At 41.4% G+C, this 19,139-nt stretch overlaps 1 protein-coding gene across 1 annotated transcript; it reads left to right on the plus strand.

Annotated features, from left to right (window-relative positions):
* Positions 1 to 9: 9 nt before the first annotated feature.
* On the plus strand, positions 10 to 11,107 carry SLC13A5 (solute carrier family 13 (sodium-dependent citrate transporter), member 5). The gene is made up of 12 exons (XM_009583735.1): positions 10 to 126; positions 297 to 425; positions 1,307 to 1,443; positions 1,890 to 2,104; positions 4,080 to 4,251; positions 4,862 to 4,984; positions 5,526 to 5,738; positions 6,499 to 6,620; positions 6,905 to 7,023; positions 8,383 to 8,544; positions 9,770 to 9,907; positions 10,663 to 11,107. Exons 1-12 carry the CDS (start codon positions 22 to 24, stop codon positions 10,789 to 10,791), a joined length of 1,764 nt encoding a protein of 587 aa, XP_009582030.1. The 5' UTR covers positions 10 to 21; the 3' UTR covers positions 10,792 to 11,107.
* The last annotated feature ends 8,032 nt before the right edge of the window (positions 11,108 to 19,139 follow it).

The following is a 19,139-nucleotide window of genomic DNA, read 5'->3' on the forward strand; positions in this document are numbered from 1 at the left end:
GACCGTGTATCCCCACAGAAGATGGCCCCGACGTGCCTGCGGCCCCTGCTGAGGTACCAGTCCTTCGCCATCCTCTTCCTCACACCGCTGCTGCTGCTGCCGCTGCCGGTCGCTGTGCCGACGCGGGTAAGTGCCTGCGGGGCCCACGCGGGGAACAGAGCCCCCCAGGTCCGGCCCCTGCTATCCCCACAGGAGCCCACCCCTCTGCCCCCCAGGTCTGGCTTCTGCTGCCTGAAAGGAGCCTGCCCTCCTGGCAGGCTTAAATGTGCTTAAATGTGTCTTCCATTATGTTGCAGGAGGCCAAATGTGCATATATCATAATCATCATGGCTGTGTACTGGTGCACTGAAGTGATCCCACTGGCTGTTACCTCCCTCATGCCTGTGGTATTTTTCCCTCTGCTTGGAGTTCGGAGCTCTAAATCAGTAAGGAACTTGCTCAATCCATATCTGATACAGGGATATCCATTGCTCTGATCCCCTATCAATATTTAGCAAACAAATCTGATAGGAAAGCGCTCCAGTTCCGTGGTGCTGTTTTTGAACATGTTGAGCAATGTTCAGGGTTCCTGTATGGGAAGGTGCTGAACTAAATACACATTTGCCCAAAATGTTCAGGGTGTGGGGCTTGAGGTGGTAGAGGGGAAGGTCTGTTTCTGGGCATGGATCCTGCTGAGGAGCATCCCACTAGTGTCAGCAGCTTGTGTGTTCATAACCCAACCCATGAGAGAGCAGTGCTGATATATCCTCTGAGAGATTTCAAAATGCATGGGACAAACTTCTTCTGACAGGGTAGACAGCATGATGCCAGCAAGTACACTGTGTCCCCTCCAAATCTCATTCTGGCTGTTTGTGCTAGTGCTTTAGTCCACGGGCGAGTGGCTGTAGTTAGGTGCTGTAGCCCAGGTTCACTACTGGCCAACAAGCTGGTAAGAGTAGGTGTGGTTGCTGAAGGTGCTGAGAAATCCATTTTGGAGCTCAGCATTTCTAGTACCTACACAATAACTTTGAGCCCCTAAAAATGTTTTAGGAAACTGCTGTCATTTTGTACTTTATTAACTCCTGATGATCCAAAAAGAAGGTTCATGATGCACAAAGAGCCCCTGCACTGGACATTTCAGCATTTAATCAGGGGATCAGGGGTTCAGGAAACTGGAGGTAGCTCTGAGACTGCAACTGCCCCTTCTGCCAATATTGGGATGGGGCCTGGTGCAGTAAATGGCTTTGGGGGATGGAAGGCAAAATGTACTAGTGAAGCTAGCAAGAGGCAACATTTGGGCCCCTGACCTACCTTCTCTGTCTTTCAGGTGTGCTTGCAGTACCTAAATGACACAAACATGCTCTTTGTTGGAGGGCTGATTGTTGCAATTTCTATTGAACAGTGGAATCTTCACAAAAGGATTGCGCTGAGGGTCCTGCTGATTCTTGGGGTGAAACCTGCACTGTAAGAGTATTACATTGCTTCTTCCTTGCCTGTGTCAATTTAGCAGAGGCCTAGGGATGACTGTTAAAGTCAGCAGAGAAGGAAACCTCCAAGAACCTCTTTAGCTGCACTTGTGCAGAGTTTCCAGAGGTGAAGTCTGGCAGCAGGAACAGTTTATTGGTCCTTTAGCCAAAAACAGCATCTGGCTAAATTCTAGGTGCTTGCCATTGGGGACAAAATGATGACAGACTTAATCATGTGCAGACTAAGGAGCTAAATGGCTTTGTGGGATTCCTTCAGTGAAGGTGGCAGAGCTGTCCTAGAAGGGAATCTGTCTCTGCTTTGTATTACTGCACGTTACACACATCCCTGTCTGGGCTCTACTCTCCTGAATTACAGTGACTAGAAAGCCTAGCAGCGTCTATTTTCTTTCCTTCTTTCTCCTCTGCCTGTTTCTCTCTTTTCAGCCTCATGCTGGGATTTATGATAGTCACTGCCTTCCTGTCCATGTGGATAAGTAACACAGCCACCACTGCTATGATGGTTCCCATTGTCCATGCTGTCCTGGATCAAATGGACAACACAGAGCATGATGTGACCATGATGGAACAAGCAACTGGGCAAACAAATACAGTGATTGAGCTGGAGGAAAAGAATGCATCAGATCCCACTTCAGTGCATGGTAAGGGCCTACTCAGCAGTGAGTTGATTCTACTGAACTTGCTATGCTCAGAGCTCCCTGAGCTAGAAGGAGTTCTCTGTACCTTTTCCAAGGAAAGAGGATGGTAACCTAACTGAAAATCCCTAAATGCATGACATTTCGATTTTACAAAATGGCTTCCAATTTTGGTGGCTGCCATTTTGTTATGCTTAGTGCTAGATCCCATGCAGATTGTTATGTTCTTTCCTTCAAGCTGGGGTTATCCTCCCATAGTTTCCCTAGACTTAACTGCCTGCTCAGGGAAGTGAAAAGCATATCCTGTGGGAAATATCATTCAACCCCCAAGCATCCCACTTTCTAAATCTTGTGATTATCAGTGGGGATGCAGCTTCTAAGCCATGTAGGAATGTTCAAAATGTTTTGTGCAAACGCCTATTTTGGTTCTGGGGTAATAAATACCTCTTTATTGACCAGATTGTATGTGGAGGTGGGGAGAAGAAAGAGGAATACTTTAAAAGCTGCATGGAAAAGAGGAACTGGTGGCATTTGACTCACAGTAGACAAATTACTCTTTGGAACACTTTAGAGCATGATCTTACCCTGATTCTTGACTCCACAAGGTCCTTCTGTCAATTCTGTGGTTCTGCAGTAGGTTTCACTTGATTTGAACCTTGCGCACAAACTCAGTCCCTCTGATTTCACTGCTCTGCTGTGCTGTTACAGAGGGCTATATTATTAAATACCATTAAAGATCAGATCTCTGGTGCCTTTCTCTTTCAGAGGAGGAAGGATTGTCTTGGGAATTTTCATGGAGATGTGATTTCACTGAATTAGCAAGTTGATTTGCCACGATTCCCTGTGTGACGGTGTGCAAGAATGAGTGCAAATGTTGGTAGTGCATACTGTGTCCCACATTTCAACCTTCTGCCTGGGACACACCATGCCCATTTTCTGGCTCGCATGTCCATGGAAGACACAGTGTAGAAGAAGGGTATTTATGTGTGCCACACAATGCTCTGCTATGAGATTGACTCATAACTGCCATATTTGTTTGGACTTGGAGGCATAGTTTAGATACAACTGTGATCTCTGCTTTTTGGTTGCTTCATTTCTTACCTCACTTGTGAAGGGAGAATGCACTATGATTGTGCAAAGCTCAGACACCATGTTTATATAAGATGTGCAAGCCCACAAGAATGCCACTTGGTCACAGAGTACTCTGTAAAGTTGCTCATTTCTAGCTTCCAAACAGTTGTATTAAAGATAAGTTTTCATATTTGTAAATGCTCTTTTTAATGTTGATTCTTGACTCCCAAAACCGGACTTCTCCTCTAAGACGAGTAATAATTTTGCTGGTTTTCTGTCCACTTAGAAGGACCTGCTTGGCTTTGCTGACTAATTTATTTTAACGTGCAGTGAAGGTAATAAATGTGTGCAAAAAATACCCTTTGGTATTGTTGAGTTGGTTGTAATTACCATAAATTCATTGTCCTGCTCCATTAGTCCAGTCAGACTTCAAGATTAGACTGTTATCCTCAGAGAACAATGGACACAGCAGCAAAATTTCATGGTTGATGTAAACTGACATAACATATTGGTCTTAACAGTTACGCCAGGCAAGAATTTGGTTTTGGGTGGGTTTTTTTCTGCCCATATTCACAGCTGTTAAAGCTAGTTGGGTTCTTACTGTGGTATTGGAATGGTTCCAGTGACTACAATATCTGGCTGGTGGTAAGCCTCTCTGTGAAACAGGAAATTACTGCTGAGAAACTGTGGCACTGATATGGACAACAGCATCCTTGGATCATGTAGACCCAGATTGTCAGCCGCTCTCTTCAGCTCCTCATGAACATGAGTCCAAAGTATTTAGGGACATACCTTTTTTGAATTAAAATAAATGGCATGCACAAACTGGAAGCACTGAGCCTGCAGACCCTGTCCTGAACTCTCTGCCTCCCTAACTTTACCTGAGGCAAGTCGTGTTCTTTGTGTCTAGTTATAAGCAATGGACAAGTCCCTGATGACCCCAGATCTTCTGAAGAACAGAAAATGAGGAAGCATATATGTAAGGGAATGACACTTTGTGTGTGCTATGCTGCCAGCATTGGAGGAACTGCAACACTCACTGGAACAGGACCGAACATGGTATTGAAAGGCCAGATGAATCAGTAAGTCATTCTTGCCATTTCTTTTACTTAACTATCTTACTGTTTCTGTGACCAACTGACTAGTCTTAGATGACAGTTTCAGTTGCAAACTATGAGCAATAACCAGTTGATGAACTGAGAGTGAGGAATGTGTATGATGTGATGGGCCTTATTTTTCTGCTTCAGCCTTTTTTAGGCAGCTATGTGCTGGTATTATAGGTCTCCTGAGAAACTTGGAAATACTTGCTGGTAATCAGCAGAGGAATGAATGGGGAGGAAGAAAGAACGTTCTGTCTTGGGGTAAATGAGCAGGCATGTTGGAAGTGAAAGGTACCTAGAATGTGTGGGAGATCTTTCAGCAGCGCTTGTCTTACTGAGACCTAAAATAACAACATGATCTCCTATATGCATTAAAGTAAAATACAGGGAAAACCAAAGATCATTTAAGTTCTGCTCTGAAATCCAGGCTGCCTTCCTATTGACTTCAGTTAGGCTATGGATGTTGCCTATGATTACTTCTAATCATTGTCCTAGATTTACATGTATAAGTGTCACTAGCCCATATTAAAGGGAGAGTGGATCACTAAATGTTTTGACATTCATACAGAAAGCATTTTTCTTTTCTTTTCAGGTTATACCCCAACAGTAATGATATTGTGAATTTTGCTTCCTGGTTTGGGTTTGCATTCCCAAACATGATTCTGATGTTGGTACTAGCTTGGCTTTGGCTACAGTGCTCCTTCATGGGACTCAAGTGAGTATTTAACTACATGATATTGTGTAAACCCCTGAGCTACTGCAGATCAGCTTACTGAGAGATCTGGATAAAAAAATGCACTGACAAGTTATTAATTTTGTAGCAGAGAGCAGTTCCATTTCACAGCAGCTTTTGAGGTCTGGAAACCTTTTGTGTTCATGGGAGTTGCACTAAGGCAAAAGCTTTATACATTTTTAATGTTCAGACAGAATTGCCTATTTATTTTTCAATTTCATATCTGAAAATTTCAACCCTAGGAGAGCTAGCATATCTGTTTTGCTGCCTTTGGTTCAAAACTGAATTTTTCATCCCAGGTTGCTCCAAATTGGGCAGAGACTTACATCCATTCATACACCCCATTCTTCTGTGAGAACTGGCATGTCCCCATGAAATACTTTGACACTGTTTTCATTTCTTTGTTCCTGGCCTCTGCTGTAGCCTGTGTCTGTCCCCAGGAGTGACAGCTTCAGTGGCAAGCACGTTAAATCCCTCTAGTATGTTAATACTTACAGTATTTTCTTCTCCCTTTTTCTTAAAGCTTAAAAAAAAGCTGGGGCTGTGGGACGGAGAGAACTGCTAAAGAAAAAGCTGCATACAGCGTGCTGAAGGCAGAAATGAAGAAATTAGGCCCTATCTCTTATGCTGAATTCAATGTTCTCCTAATGTTTGTTTTGCTGGTTCTCTTGTGGTTTTCCAGACACCCAGGCTTTGTAAAAGGCTGGGCCGCCATGCTCTTCCCTGGAGGAGAAAAGTAAGTTTTTAGAGTTTTTTTCATCCTGTACCCTCTTGGTTGTGAATCAGATTCCCTCGCTCTTACATTTCATTTTGAGTGTGGGGTCATTCATTCCAACCTTATCTGAATTCACGTTTGCTGGGCTTGATCCTATTGCTTGTGCACGAGATCACCAGTTGATCTATTGTTTGACAATTTGTACTGCAATGAACATGCAGCAAGTTGAACCTCCTAAAGGAAGAGAAAATTCTGTAATGCTGGTCTCAGTCACACTGATGTACACGTTAGTATTTTGTTTGTATGAGCTCCAATCAGTTGTGGTGTCATTTGAATATTTAGTAATATCACCTCTAAACCATAGCTTAGAACTCACTGGGAAATTGATTTGGTGCTTTGAACGGCTTCTTCACATAATGTCTATGGCATATTAAGAACATAAAATGCACGATGGGACTGTCATTCAGGCCATTTCTTTACACATCTTGCTTTGAGATACAACTGTTGAATCTTGGCTTCACCACAGAGATGGAACCCTGCTCCCAGAAGCCATTGTCATCTGTGACTTTGCTTATTAATGTGTATTGTAGCTAGTTTCTTTTATTACTGTGTTTGTGTTGTGGCAGGTCTGAGAGACCTCAGTCATGAGCTCATGACCAATTTTGCTAATGTACAAGCCCCAAACAGGATGATAAAGGGCAATGACTGCAATGCTGGAAGGCAGCCATCTTCTAGGAGAAAGATGTCTATTTTCTGAGCTATGTTCTCTTTTCTTCTTTAGGTATATCACTGATTCTGCTCCTGCTGTGTTTGTTGCACTGCTACTGTTTATCCTTCCTGCTAATAAACCCAAATTCATAGGCTGGAATCCAAGCACATCTGACCCTGAACAGACTGAAGAAGGTATTTAAAAGAGGAATTGTAACATTGTGAAACACTTAGCCAGCTCCAGTTAACATGACAGAAACATGCTGGATTTGCATGCAGTTCTTCAGGGTAGCTCACATCCCTCTCTTCTTGGGCAGGGCTGGGGCACGGTCCCTGCTCATGTGTATTACCCTTACCCTGTGCAGGTTTCTCAGTAATACGCATCTGCGTGTCGGGTCATTCCCTAGTACCTTATAGAACAGGAGACAAAATGTCTTCACTCTCCTAAAACATGTTCTGCTTTTCATTTCTCACTTCAGATATAAAAAAGCCATTTTTATCAGCCCCGCTGCTAGACTGGAATGTGGTTCAGAGGAAGATGCCCTGGAGCATTGTGCTGCTGCTGGGAGGAGGTTTTGCTTTGGCTGATGCAAGCGCAGTATGTCCTGACATCTGTTTTTCTCTGACTCAAAGGCGAACTTCCCTGGTTTGTTATCTAGTCCTGTATTACTGGGCATGCACCCAAAGCCAAACCCAGTAAAGATGTTCAGATCTGGAGGCAGATCCAAATTAGCAAAAACTGGGAGGAGAGGTGAATGTTTGTGCCTCTTTTTCAGGAATTTGTGTGCTCTGACCAAGTTTCTTCAATTTATCTTATTTCTTGGAGGCTGCCGAGTTTGGAATCTTCACTGGCTGGACGGACCAGAAAAGCAGCCCTTCTTATTTCTGTTATCATGCTGATCCCAGCCCTGGCTATAAAAATATAAGTATAGGTCATAGAATCATAGAATCATAGAATGGTTTGGGTTGGAAGGGACCTTAAAGATCATCTAGTTCCAATCCCCTCGCCATGGGCAGGGACACCTTCCACAACACTTGTAGATAACACTTAATTCTCAGAACCATTTGAGATTTGTTTAAAGGATATATATCTTCAGATTTAAACCAAACCACTACTGAAGTGGTCAGAAAGAAAATCCTTGTGGGTAGATATCTTCCACAATTATGTACAATGGGGTTTCTTGAACTTCTTGTCAGTGGCTGTTGCCAGGCAATATGCTGCATTCCATAAGCCCATGGTTTGATCCTATGTTCATAAATTCACAGAAAAGGCAGCTGAATTCCCAAAACAGGAAAGAATCTTGAGGTGAACCATATTGTTTCCTTCATCACTGCTCAGATGCATCTAAATCAAAGCAAGCCTTAGCTATCAACAGTGCCATGCATTGGGGAAATTCATATTCAGATCTAAGTTTTGTGGCTAGGTAGTTTTAAACCATGGGGCAAATTAAAGCTCTAGGGCCTTACATTCATCTACATACATCATACATATATTATTAAAGCTCCAGAGCATTAGAAGCCATCAAGTCACAGGTTTTGTAAGCTGTTTGAGTCAATCACTGCCTATGTTCCTACAATAGAGCATTCATACAGCATCAGTATCTTCAGAAATCTTAGAAAAACATGCCAGGAAACTTCTGAGTGATACATTGAGTATTTGCAGTAGTCTCAGCAATAATTGTTTCGTTTAGCAAAAAAACATAGTTTTTGTAACCAAAGTGTGAACAAGTATTTGGGTTCCAGAAAAATCAGGAAAGTGGGACTCAGTGTTATATCTAGTTGGCAAGGAATTTCTTTTAGTATTTGTGACAGATCATTGTACTTTCCTGGATGGTGTTTATATAATTCAGGAGTCATCTAGCATTATTTGGTAGGAATGTTACATATAACATGACTTCCCTGTTCATGAGCTAGGGGTTCTAAGCCTCACTGAAAACCACTTTTTTTTTTTTGTCAGAACTCTGGGCTCTCAGCTTGGCTGGGTCATCAAATGACTCCACTAGGATCTATCCCACCATGGGCCATTGCAGCAGTACTTTCGCTTATTATATCTGTCTTCACTGAATGCACCAGTAATGTTGCCACAGCCACCCTCTTCCTACCTGTCTTTTCATCCATGGTAAGATTACTTCCATCCTGTTACCCTATCAACTGGGAGATTAGAGTTAAACTGACAGTCTCTAGTGGCAAAGCAATACTGTATTTATTGTCTTAATGTTGCTCCAGTGATAATCTGAAAGCCAGTTATGAAACAGTCCATCTGTCAGTAATCCATAATGGATAGTGATTTTAGCTGGTGTTCAGTGCTATGTTTATAGCATTGTATGTAGATAGGAAGTGGGAATGCAAGCTTTCTCCAATCTGCCCTACCTATATGCCTGAACCCTGAGAACCAGCTTCTTGGGGGAAGAAGCTAATTCAGGATGCCTGTTCCATGGCACCCTCACTGAAAAGGAAGCCAGTTCAAGTCTTCTGTAAGGTATGTCCCTTGGCCCTGGAGAAAGTGAAGTGAGAGTCACTTTTTTAATACAGATCAACAAACCTCAGTTACTTCTGGTCATTTTGTATTTGAACCACGAACTCAGAACTGGAAAAACACACACACACAAAATGCAAACCAAAACAAAATCCAGCACTTTCTGTTCATCCCTTTGAATGGTTCCTTCACCTTCATGGTTTTATGCTATAATACAGAAAGTGGTAGGTCTGATTATTAGAAATATGTCATTTTCCATAGGCAGCCAGAACAATTTTAAAACTTCCGGAGGAAAACCTGGTAAGTTTTGCTGCCTTTTCTGAGCAGAATTGAAATTGTAGCATAAAGGAAAAAATAGGTTATTTTGTTCTTTAATTTGGAAAGTATAACTGCTTTTTTCTAGACCATTTCATCAAAATAAAATTATCCCAATAAAGGTGCTGAGCCATTAGTGACTTAAATTGGCACTTAAGTTCTGAGTCCCACACAGTTTATGTTAACGTCTAAGAGTGTTACTCCACATGCCTAGTAATTATAATCCCATCCCTGTGTTACCCTGGCAAAAGTGTGGTCTGAGATCAAAGAAAAAATCGTTGGATAAATTTGACCAGAACTCCAAATTATACCATAGAGCAAAACAAACAACAAGAAAGAATCAAGCATTGTTTTTAAGTATTGTGGGACAGGAAATGAGAGCAAAGTTATCTTTAAACACATGTGGATTTCAGAATAAAATGCTTGTAAATTACTCTGGTGATACAATACCAGGAAACGAAATGAGCTTGCGTGTCTCAGTGGTCTGGGAAATGTTCTTTATGCTTTTCTTTTGGAACACCTCCAGTGTGATATTCTCTCCATTTCATTGCAGGCTGCATCTATCAAGATCCATCCTTTGTATGTTATGCTGCCTGGTACTCTCAGTGCTTCTTTTGCCTTCATGCTACCTGTTGCAACACCGCCAAATGCGATAGTATTTTCCTATGGCCACATCCGTGTTTTGGATATGGTAAGGTGATAATTGCGTGGTTTCTTATCTGAAGCTCTCCATTGCCTTTATCCTGAAATACGATGAGAGTTTAATTTTCTTAGCCAAGTATTTCCAAAGTACCAAGGAAGCTCTTATGGGCTGTAACTACCACCCTATGCCCCTCACTTATGCAATGTTAATATTGCAATAAAGAATTGCATCTCTGAAGTAACAGTACCTTTCTCACAGGCTTTGGCAGACATACATCCCAGCCCAATTGAAATTAAAAACTGACAAGTCATAAGTCTCTTAAACACTGAAGGGTTAAAATGCAGTCAGTGCTTTCCAGTCTTCTGGGGCTTTGGCACGTGTAGCTGAAGTCTTGTTTCCACTGGAGCTGAAAGCAGAAGGTAACAATCAGTTGCCCTAGGCTCTGGTCCTCTGATTGCGTGCCAGACCACACAGTGCCAGATTCTGTGCCGAACACCCAAACATTATCGGTTTTCTAACTGGAGACTTGAAGGGGGCAGAAGCTGTTCTTTAACTAATAAGAGCAACTTGTTGTACATGCCTTAAAGCTCCTAGACTAGTTATATAGCAAAGTGTTCAAAGGCTTTGCACAGTGTGTTCCCTGGTATTTCCACCTAAGCAAGAACATAGGGCAGTGGGTACAATGGCTATGTCATGATTTATTTGACCTTGTGTCTTTCTAGTCTATGTACAAATAGGCCTTGCTGCAATTTGCTGTGCTGGTATTTGGTTATTGTTGTTGGTTTGGACTTTTGTCCTCACAGGTTAGATCTGGAATAGTGATGAACATCATTGGAGTCTTCTGTGTCACACTGGCCATCAACACATGGGGAAGACCTATGTTTGAGCTGGACACATTCCCAACCTGGGCAAACAGCACAACTAACCAGTGAGCAGTGAAGAATTCATGTGTTAAACAAGGAAAGGACCCTTAATGCTACTCCCTATTGCCCGAAGCCCTATATAAAGTCTCATTACCACTTCAAATCGAGTGTCAGGTGTTTGCTACCTTTCGGGAGTCACACATCAGTTCAGGCATGAACCAACTCAAATTTATTCCAGTCGTGCTGGAGCCAAAAGTGCTGTTTAATTACACAACCCTAAGGATCATGTTCTGGATCGTAAGTATGATCAAGAGATCCGTTGTACCTCCAATGAAGGTCGAGATTTAGAATTTATCGAACTTTAAATAAAGAGAGGGCAGGCTGTGGTATCAAATTATTTGAACTATTGTATCACTGGTATGTACTTGTAAATCATTAGCATTGAACACTGCACTCAGGCAGGGGCTGAAAATTCATTAACTATTACTTATATCCACAAGTCAGCAGTTGTACAGAGAAATCCTTGTTGACACTTGTCTAGTAAAAGAAGGGGTATGTTGTTATGTTATGTTATGTTATGTTATGTTATGTTATGTTATGTTATGTTATGTTTTAATCAGGCCTCAGCCATGTGGTGGAATCCTTCCAAGTCAACATCCAACACATTTTCCATTGCCTTATTTTCACTCCCAAATCTCACTGCATTTAGACACCCTTATTAAGGGTTGAGATAACATAATTCCGTGCTGGTCGTGATTCAGCTGATATCTTAGTCAATGATGAGTTAAGGCTGACTTTGTGTTTCTTCCATTGTGGCACTGGTAGGGCCAGGAGCCTTTCCATCTCTCGACGACAGGATGTGGTTTCACGTGCCAACCAGTGTTGTGTTAGTGCCAGCCTGGAAATGGCCGGTGGCCTATAGGACTTCACACCTATTGTGAAAGTTCCTGGATTAGCCCCTGATGTGCCTTATTAATTAACTCTGGAATTTTGGAATGGAGACAAGGCATGAGAAAGGCTGTAGTTGAAGGCCTTGGAAAAATTTAGGGGCCCAGATATTAGGGCTTGTTCTGGCTGACAGCAATGGGAATTGTCTTGTGAACTTTGGAATTCAGGTCTGTGAGAAAAGTGTTTTGTAGCACCTGTTTATGTCATTCCTGAAGCAGAAGTAGTCTATAGAAAGATTGGTGTTGGACTAGGTGTATTTTGTCAGTGGTACGTGGATGCTTTTCATTCAGCCCTGGAGACGAAGTTGGGTGGGAGGTAAGGCAGTATGTTACAGTGGAGACATCTGTGGGCGTGACCTGAGTTCTGCTCCCAGATTTGCTGTGCAGCCTCACGCAAGTCAGTTCACCTCTTTTTGCCTCAGTTTCCCCTCCTGAAGAAGATGTCATTGTACTTATCTACCTCACAAGGGTGTTGTGAGGATATAAGGGTCAAATTCTGCATCCATGGTGATTCCCCACCTCATGATAAGGGGTGCAAGGTAGAAGTTATAGAATCACAGAATTCTGGCCAGAGAATTCTGGCCAGAAGATCTGTCCTCTAGCATAGTAGTGTGGGTAGGATATTTAATAGTTTTGTTATTAACATGAATGTTCTTTATAGAACTGGAAAAATACTCACATTTTTGCCTTTAAAAGTGAGGAAAGTATTTATCCACAAAATGACCAGGTGCTTTTCTTAGCAGAAAACTACTTCAAGAATGATTTGATTTTCATGCCTTTATCTTTTGTGCTCTTTCAAGGTGCTGGACACCATAAACTCTCCACTGACTGTTGTTCCCGGGTGCCTACAATGGCACCCTGTCTGTCCACCCAGCTGGCTGTATGTGGTGCAGCCTCATACCTCTTCCAAGGAATGGTGGAGCATGTGGATAAACACTGTTCCACTTGCAGAGTCTAAGGAAGAGGCCCGTTCTAGTGCCAAGAAGTGGTTTGGTCACAGACATTTGTCACCACGTAAAGCTTGTCAACAGTATTTGTTTGAAGAAATTTAAACCAGGAACATTTAAGCACCTTCCGTGCTTTGGCAGTCACCACTTAATGCTGATTTGCATCTGTAGGTATATAAATGCATTTGAGAGAGGGACTTTTCTGCCTTCTGGTGGACTTCACGGTATGAGGACATTTCACCACTGCCAGGTACTTCATGGTGCTTGCTCTTCACTATTGCAAGTAACATACAGTGGAGCTTGCATGGGTGGGTAACGCTGAGCTTGCCTGTCTCAATTCATGCAGATCAAAACTCCTCTAAACCCAGTTTCAGCTAAAAGCCATAGGACAGACACTTCCCTATCCCATTTTCAGAAAGGGATGTTCTGAAAAAGTGCCTTCATCTCCCTAGGGAAGAGTTCCCTCTTGCTGTGCGAGTAGAAAACAAATGTTATTTTCATCAGTGGTCACACAGGGTGATTTATTGACAGGAGTGCCAGGGTAGTACATACGGGGTAATAAAGAACGCTGGTTTTATTGTAACTGTGGTGTATTTGATGTGTCACCTCTCTGTCCTGTTAATAGCAAAAGTTTCTTTCTGAGACACTTTTATGACATCCTGTGATTGATTTGTATTTAAATGGGTGAGTTGCAGAATTAGAGCCTGGCAAATAAAAAATTACTAGAACTGCCTCCTCCCTGGCATGGATTGTTTCCTCTGTAACACAGTGGGCCACTTATTTCTACATTAGCTTCCACTGTAGCATGGTATTGCTCCAGTAAGATCCAGGAGGGTACACATCATAGAGAATCAGTGCAAAGCAGAGATTTGGATACTGCTTTAAGTACCTTCAGACCTATATATCAGTGGTTCCTCCTCTTTCCTCAGCTAAGTGATAACTAAAGTTTTCATCTTTGAAAATGCCCAGGTGGGACCAAATCAGGTGGCATACCCTGCAAGCTGTCTCATTCATTTCAGAGTAAAATATTGTAAGAATCTAAGAAACACAACTAGTTTTTAAGAATTAATCTTGTACAGGCACAAACAGGATTTTCTTCAGCATCAAGTATGCATGTCATCCTGTTCCAGTGCCTTAAGTAAATACACGTGTTAGTTACAATGGGTAGTGCAAGGAGAATTGCTTTGCTACTGGAGCTAGTTTTCATCCCCTTCCAGCATTGCAGGGTAAGTATCATGACAGATACTCATCTTGCATGGCATTTATTTTTCTTCCCACCAAAGGGTTTTTGTTTTAGGTGCAAAAGTTGTGATGGTCCTGAGGTAGTGGCATAAAGGAATCCCTTTGACCCCCACTTTAAAACATGCACCACCAGAGCCAACAGAGAACATGGGAGGATTTCAGTGTGGACCTTGTCAGGATGAGTTACTCAGCCACAATGAACTAGCAAACAATTCCTGTTTTATCGTATGTGGGCAGAGTGTGATTCCTAGTGGTTAATGGGTATGTCAGCTGTCCAGCTGGCATAACAGCAGGCAGTGCTGCCTATAAGGAGCTAAATCAATGCTTTCCTATTTTCTGTTCACTCTCTGTAGAATGTCCTTGACTTTTCCTTTCTTCTCTCAGAATACCAAGTTGCTAATACTGTTTCTGCAAATGTTGAATGTCTCAAATCCACAGAGTCATGATACGGGCTGTTGTTACACAGGCGTGTGTTCCTGCTAGTTCATGTACCTGTGTGCAGACATTCCCACAGAGTACTGGCTATTTGGGAATGGTTACATATGTGTGCATGAGTTCATGAATGACCAAACCACAGGAAGACATACACAGGGAGGACAAAGGTATTTCCTGCCTATGTGTTGAACATCTACATCTGTGGAACGGAGAAGAAAAACCTTTCAGCATTCTCTATATGATCTAGAAGTCACCAAGCTGAAAAAAGCACCCAGACAGAAATAGACTCAAGCTTAATGGGGATGCAAAAGTCATCCCCTTTTCTCTTAAGTATGAGTATGTTCTTCTTTGGCCTACTGTAAAGATCTGTCTGAGCCCTAAATTTGAAGTAGGGCTATGTTACGCAGGTCACCTCTTTGGTTGGTGTTATCCGCTGAATTCAGAGTAGCGGGTGGTTCATTCCGGCTGAGTTCTGATCTCACTTGAACTCAGTCTTTGGTTTATTCAGACTTTGTTTTCCAGCTCAGGTGTGTTACCACTTGAAAGAGCAATAACCTGGTTGTAGCCAAAAAAATATTTGCTGACAATGTGTTGGAATTGGGCAGCTGGTGAAAATCAGCCCAGAAAAAAAAAGATCACTGAATCAGTCCTAGCCAAAATCCAGCAGTGATTCCTTAACACAAAAGCACCTCTTCCTTTTTAGTAATGACATATCATATACCTTTTTATGTACTTCACATCTTTTTTTTTTCCTAAATGTCTGTGCTAAATATGGAAAGAAGTGGGTAGTAGTGAATCCTGAACACTTGGATCAAGTGACAGACAGTTTTCACAATGTTTTCCCAGTGTGGGTGAATAAACATGTGACTTTACAGTGCTCAGTCTGGTTGTGTCACTGTGAGGTCTCCAACACATTTGTGCATTGCCGCACAATCCCAGCAGCCCATTACTGGACACTTGCATGGCTTGGCATTTGTCTGCATGATTTAATGGCAGGATGCTGGTTTTCCTCTGTCTGGAAGAACCATCCCAGTGGCAGCTCTTCTGCATCAGATCAGACCTTCACTTTTATGTATCTTTGCTGGCCCCTTTGTGAAGAGTCTGTGGTATAAAGAGGACTCTGCCATGCGCTACAGACTGCATCTGCTTTGCAAGATGTGACTGAAGACGTTCCTGTCCTCAAGGACACTTGAATCTCCCTGGGCCTGATGGTCTTACACAGTTGTCCATATATACAGCTCCACAGAAGTATTTGCAGAATACCACAACTTGATAGTGCCAATTGCTACAGGTGAATATTAATGACAAAACCAGCACAATGACTAGTAATGTTGTTAGCCAAAGCCTAAAAATAGTTTCTTAGGAAACCTAGTTTCATAACACAATTTCATTTAAATAACCGTGAAAGAAAAGGGGAGAAATTTGTCAAAAATTGGTATTGTAGAGGAGGGGGCTAGTTTTACTGTTTTATTCATTACAAAGATTCATTCTTTACTAAGATTTTGATTTCTAAAACAGCTCTGTTGCTGACCAGTTAGAATTATGAGGGATAGATTTTATACCTCCTCTGGTCTTACTTTATATCCTGCCAAGATTTTTCACCTGCAAAACTGTCAGGAGGCTTTTTCATGGACGTTCATCTGGACAGCCATTAAAATCCAGTTTCTGCTATCAACAGAACACTCAAGGAATAAAAAAGAAAGTTCCTAGAAGGTTGATGAGCATCTTTTGAAGACTTATATCTAGATAGTGCTTACCTAAAGATTGCTTAAAGATTTTCTGGACTCAGCATTTTACACCACTGTCTTGTAGCTAATAAATGACAACATGAAATGACCCTTTATTGAACTCTGTCATACAGGTTTTTTCACAGGAAGGCAAGCTTCATGAGAGTTTCTTTTTGTTTAACTGTTTTGTTTTAATGGTCAACCATCCCCTCTATTTTTCAGACTGAGGTCTATTGAAATCTTCATGTCTAGGAGCTCTTCAGTAGGGTGACTCCACGCAGCTGACAATCATTGTGTTCGGGCTGTTAAGGCCAACTGCTTTTCTAATGCCAGCAAGTTCTGTGTGTGCTAGGCTTTGCTTATACATTTATATGTATATGTATGAATTATAAATGTATTATACACATATACATAAAGTGGGAGAAAGTTGTTCTGAGTGTTTCTTGTGAGTCTAGATTGCTTAAATGTATAAATTAGTCTGAGAAACTGTGTGAAAAGACTTGTGAAAGTATATCTATTAAAGGGAGACAGTGTGAGCGTAAAGCAAGAAGCCAGAAACTGGTTTATTAAGGCTTTTTTGGACTCTATGCAAACTTTAAGCAAGTTGCTTAACTTTTCTGTTTCAGTCTGAAAGTTGTGTTTCATGCTTATCAACCTGTAAAACTAGTTAGAAATATGTCCTGCTAATTCATGCATGAAGACAAAGATTAAATTATTTGCCTAACTAATGAATAAACTGTTGCTAAAGCCTGTGAATTCAAACTGTATGAAATTTGCTGTGACTCTTGAAGTTCAACCTCTTTGAGTCATGTAGGAATCCCAACTTTTCTTGGATGCAGTAAGTAAGCCTAAAGCTGTGACAGCATGGGGGAAAGTCTTTGAATATCAACTCTAAAGTCTCAAAAAACAGGAGAAAAATAATAGGAACTCCCTGTTTCAGTTTTGAATTACTTAGTTTTAAATGCAGACTTGCAATTTTGAGGGCTTGGCTTGTGATTTTGTGCAGCAATTTGCAGCACGAAGCAATACTGCATCCATGCTGACAGAATGTGGTATTTCTTGTCTATTATGTCTATTGTTCCCTGCTTTCCCCCTTGGTGTTAAATCCCTATGCCATTTGTTGTACTTGCACATGAATACAAGTCCAAAAAGTAAACTATATTTATCATGAATGTCAACAGACAGTTCCTTTATCTTTTTGTAGTAGATTTCTCTCAAATGCTTTGTTATTTAATCTGTGGTTTAGCATTCCAGTGTAGTAACTGTGAACTTGATATGCTGAAAATAATACACTTATTTATCCTGTGCTTTTGCATAGGCTAGTTAATACCTGTAGCTTTTCATGGTGAAGGAGAACCTGCTTCTTCCAGAGGGAAATTCTAAGGAATTTCTGTGTCCTATATGGAAGTACAGCCCTTACCATTCGGAGCCACAGAGTAAAAGGTAGGCATACCATGCTGCTCTGAGGTGATTAGGGACGGCCTACCAAGATGTTTGGTAGCTCTTTAAAAATAGAGCTGACTATACTGGAACTATTTTTTGCCCATTTAGGTTTTTCTGGAACATTAAGTCAATAGTTGCCCATTCATTATGGTGTAAACGTGGACTGTAGATTCTGATCATAAGAAAGAGACCATTTCTTCTGTAAGAAAAAAGGTGTTATCCCTCCTGTGTTTACTTCAGTACTTTATTTACCCACGTGAAATTACTTGCTAGCCTTATTTGGCACACAGTTCTTCAAAGAGTTTTCATAAACTGTTCCAGGTCAGAATGTGAGCCTTATTACAGTTTTCATAAAACATTATTTTTATAGACAAACCATACTCTTGAAAGAACTGAATGTTTCAGATACTAAAACTAGTTTGTTGTAGTTTCATTTGTGAACTATTCTTTGTGAACAATAACATGGGTTGGGTCTTAGCAAATATTTTAGCAAGCCAGTTGAAGATCAAATTTTCCACCAGAAACAAAGTTAACAAAACCTTTTAATTAAAGAATTATTATTTCTGGAGCAAGTATCTATTTTACTTCAATATTTTGTCTTGGCTATGCAGTCAAAAATCAGAAACTGAGGATTTTTTTGTGCATGTCACTAAGAATAGTTATCCTGCAATTGGGGAAAACAGAATTTCCTCTGAAAAAGAGCAATGGGGATGGGTGGGCAGGGGAGGGGTGTGGGACACAGGACACTTTAGCTCCTCTTTGAATAACAAAAGCTGGGGAAAAAACAACAAACTTTCCTGGGAGCATCCTCCACACACACACAATTGTCTTATGATGCCTCTTTTCAGAGCTCAACTTTGACTGGTTTCATTCATATCTGTCTACAAATGTAAGTCAGATCAATACAGAGGAAATCTGAATATGTCACCCTAGGATACTGAAAATACACAAGTTAAAATCAACCCTCTGGGTGCTCATATTGGGGAATAACTTCACCCTTGTTTGAAGGGTCAAATAAATAAATCTTTAGGGTTTTGGCAGGTGATCTTGGCCCAGCTCTTTGGTTTTGTTTTGTTTTTTTTTTATTTTGGGTTGACTTAAATTGATGATGACCAGCATTCTGAGAGTTAATTAGGTGCAGGTGTCCTTCATGAAACACCTCTCAGGTTTTGCTAATTTATATGTCTCACTGCAGCAGCTATCCTAGCTGTGTGGACTTCCTCCACTCCACTCCACTCGAATTGATCCATCAGTAGGTTGGAGTCTGCACAATAAATTAAGGTCAGGATTCTCTGTCTCCTGAGAAACATTTAAGCAATGGAAATTACAAAGGGTAAGTGCTTTGGTGGGTTGGTGTTTGTTTGGGGTTTTTTTTGTTGTTTTTGGAGCTTGATGCTCCATAACAGCAGGAGTCAAAAGATCAGAAAAAGACCCTAATGAATACTGGGAGGCATGAATGCCAATACTTATTAATGTTATGCAGCTGAGAGCCCCAAGTTCATACACTTTGTAAAGTATTTATAAAACCCGTGTAGCAGGGTCACTCTGTAAATAGATGACTGCACACTATAAAAACCTCTAGCAGTGAGAGTGCTGGAGCTGTTGCAGTAAAGCTCATGTGTAATAATGGAATCTACAAAACCTCTTAACTAAGAGATTAACCAAAGATGTACATG

The sequence above is a fragment of the Fulmarus glacialis genome, unplaced genomic scaffold, assembly GCF_000690835.1.
Source record: "Fulmarus glacialis isolate BGI_N327 unplaced genomic scaffold, ASM69083v1 scaffold14998, whole genome shotgun sequence".
Taxonomy (NCBI): domain Eukaryota; kingdom Metazoa; phylum Chordata; class Aves; order Procellariiformes; family Procellariidae; genus Fulmarus; species Fulmarus glacialis.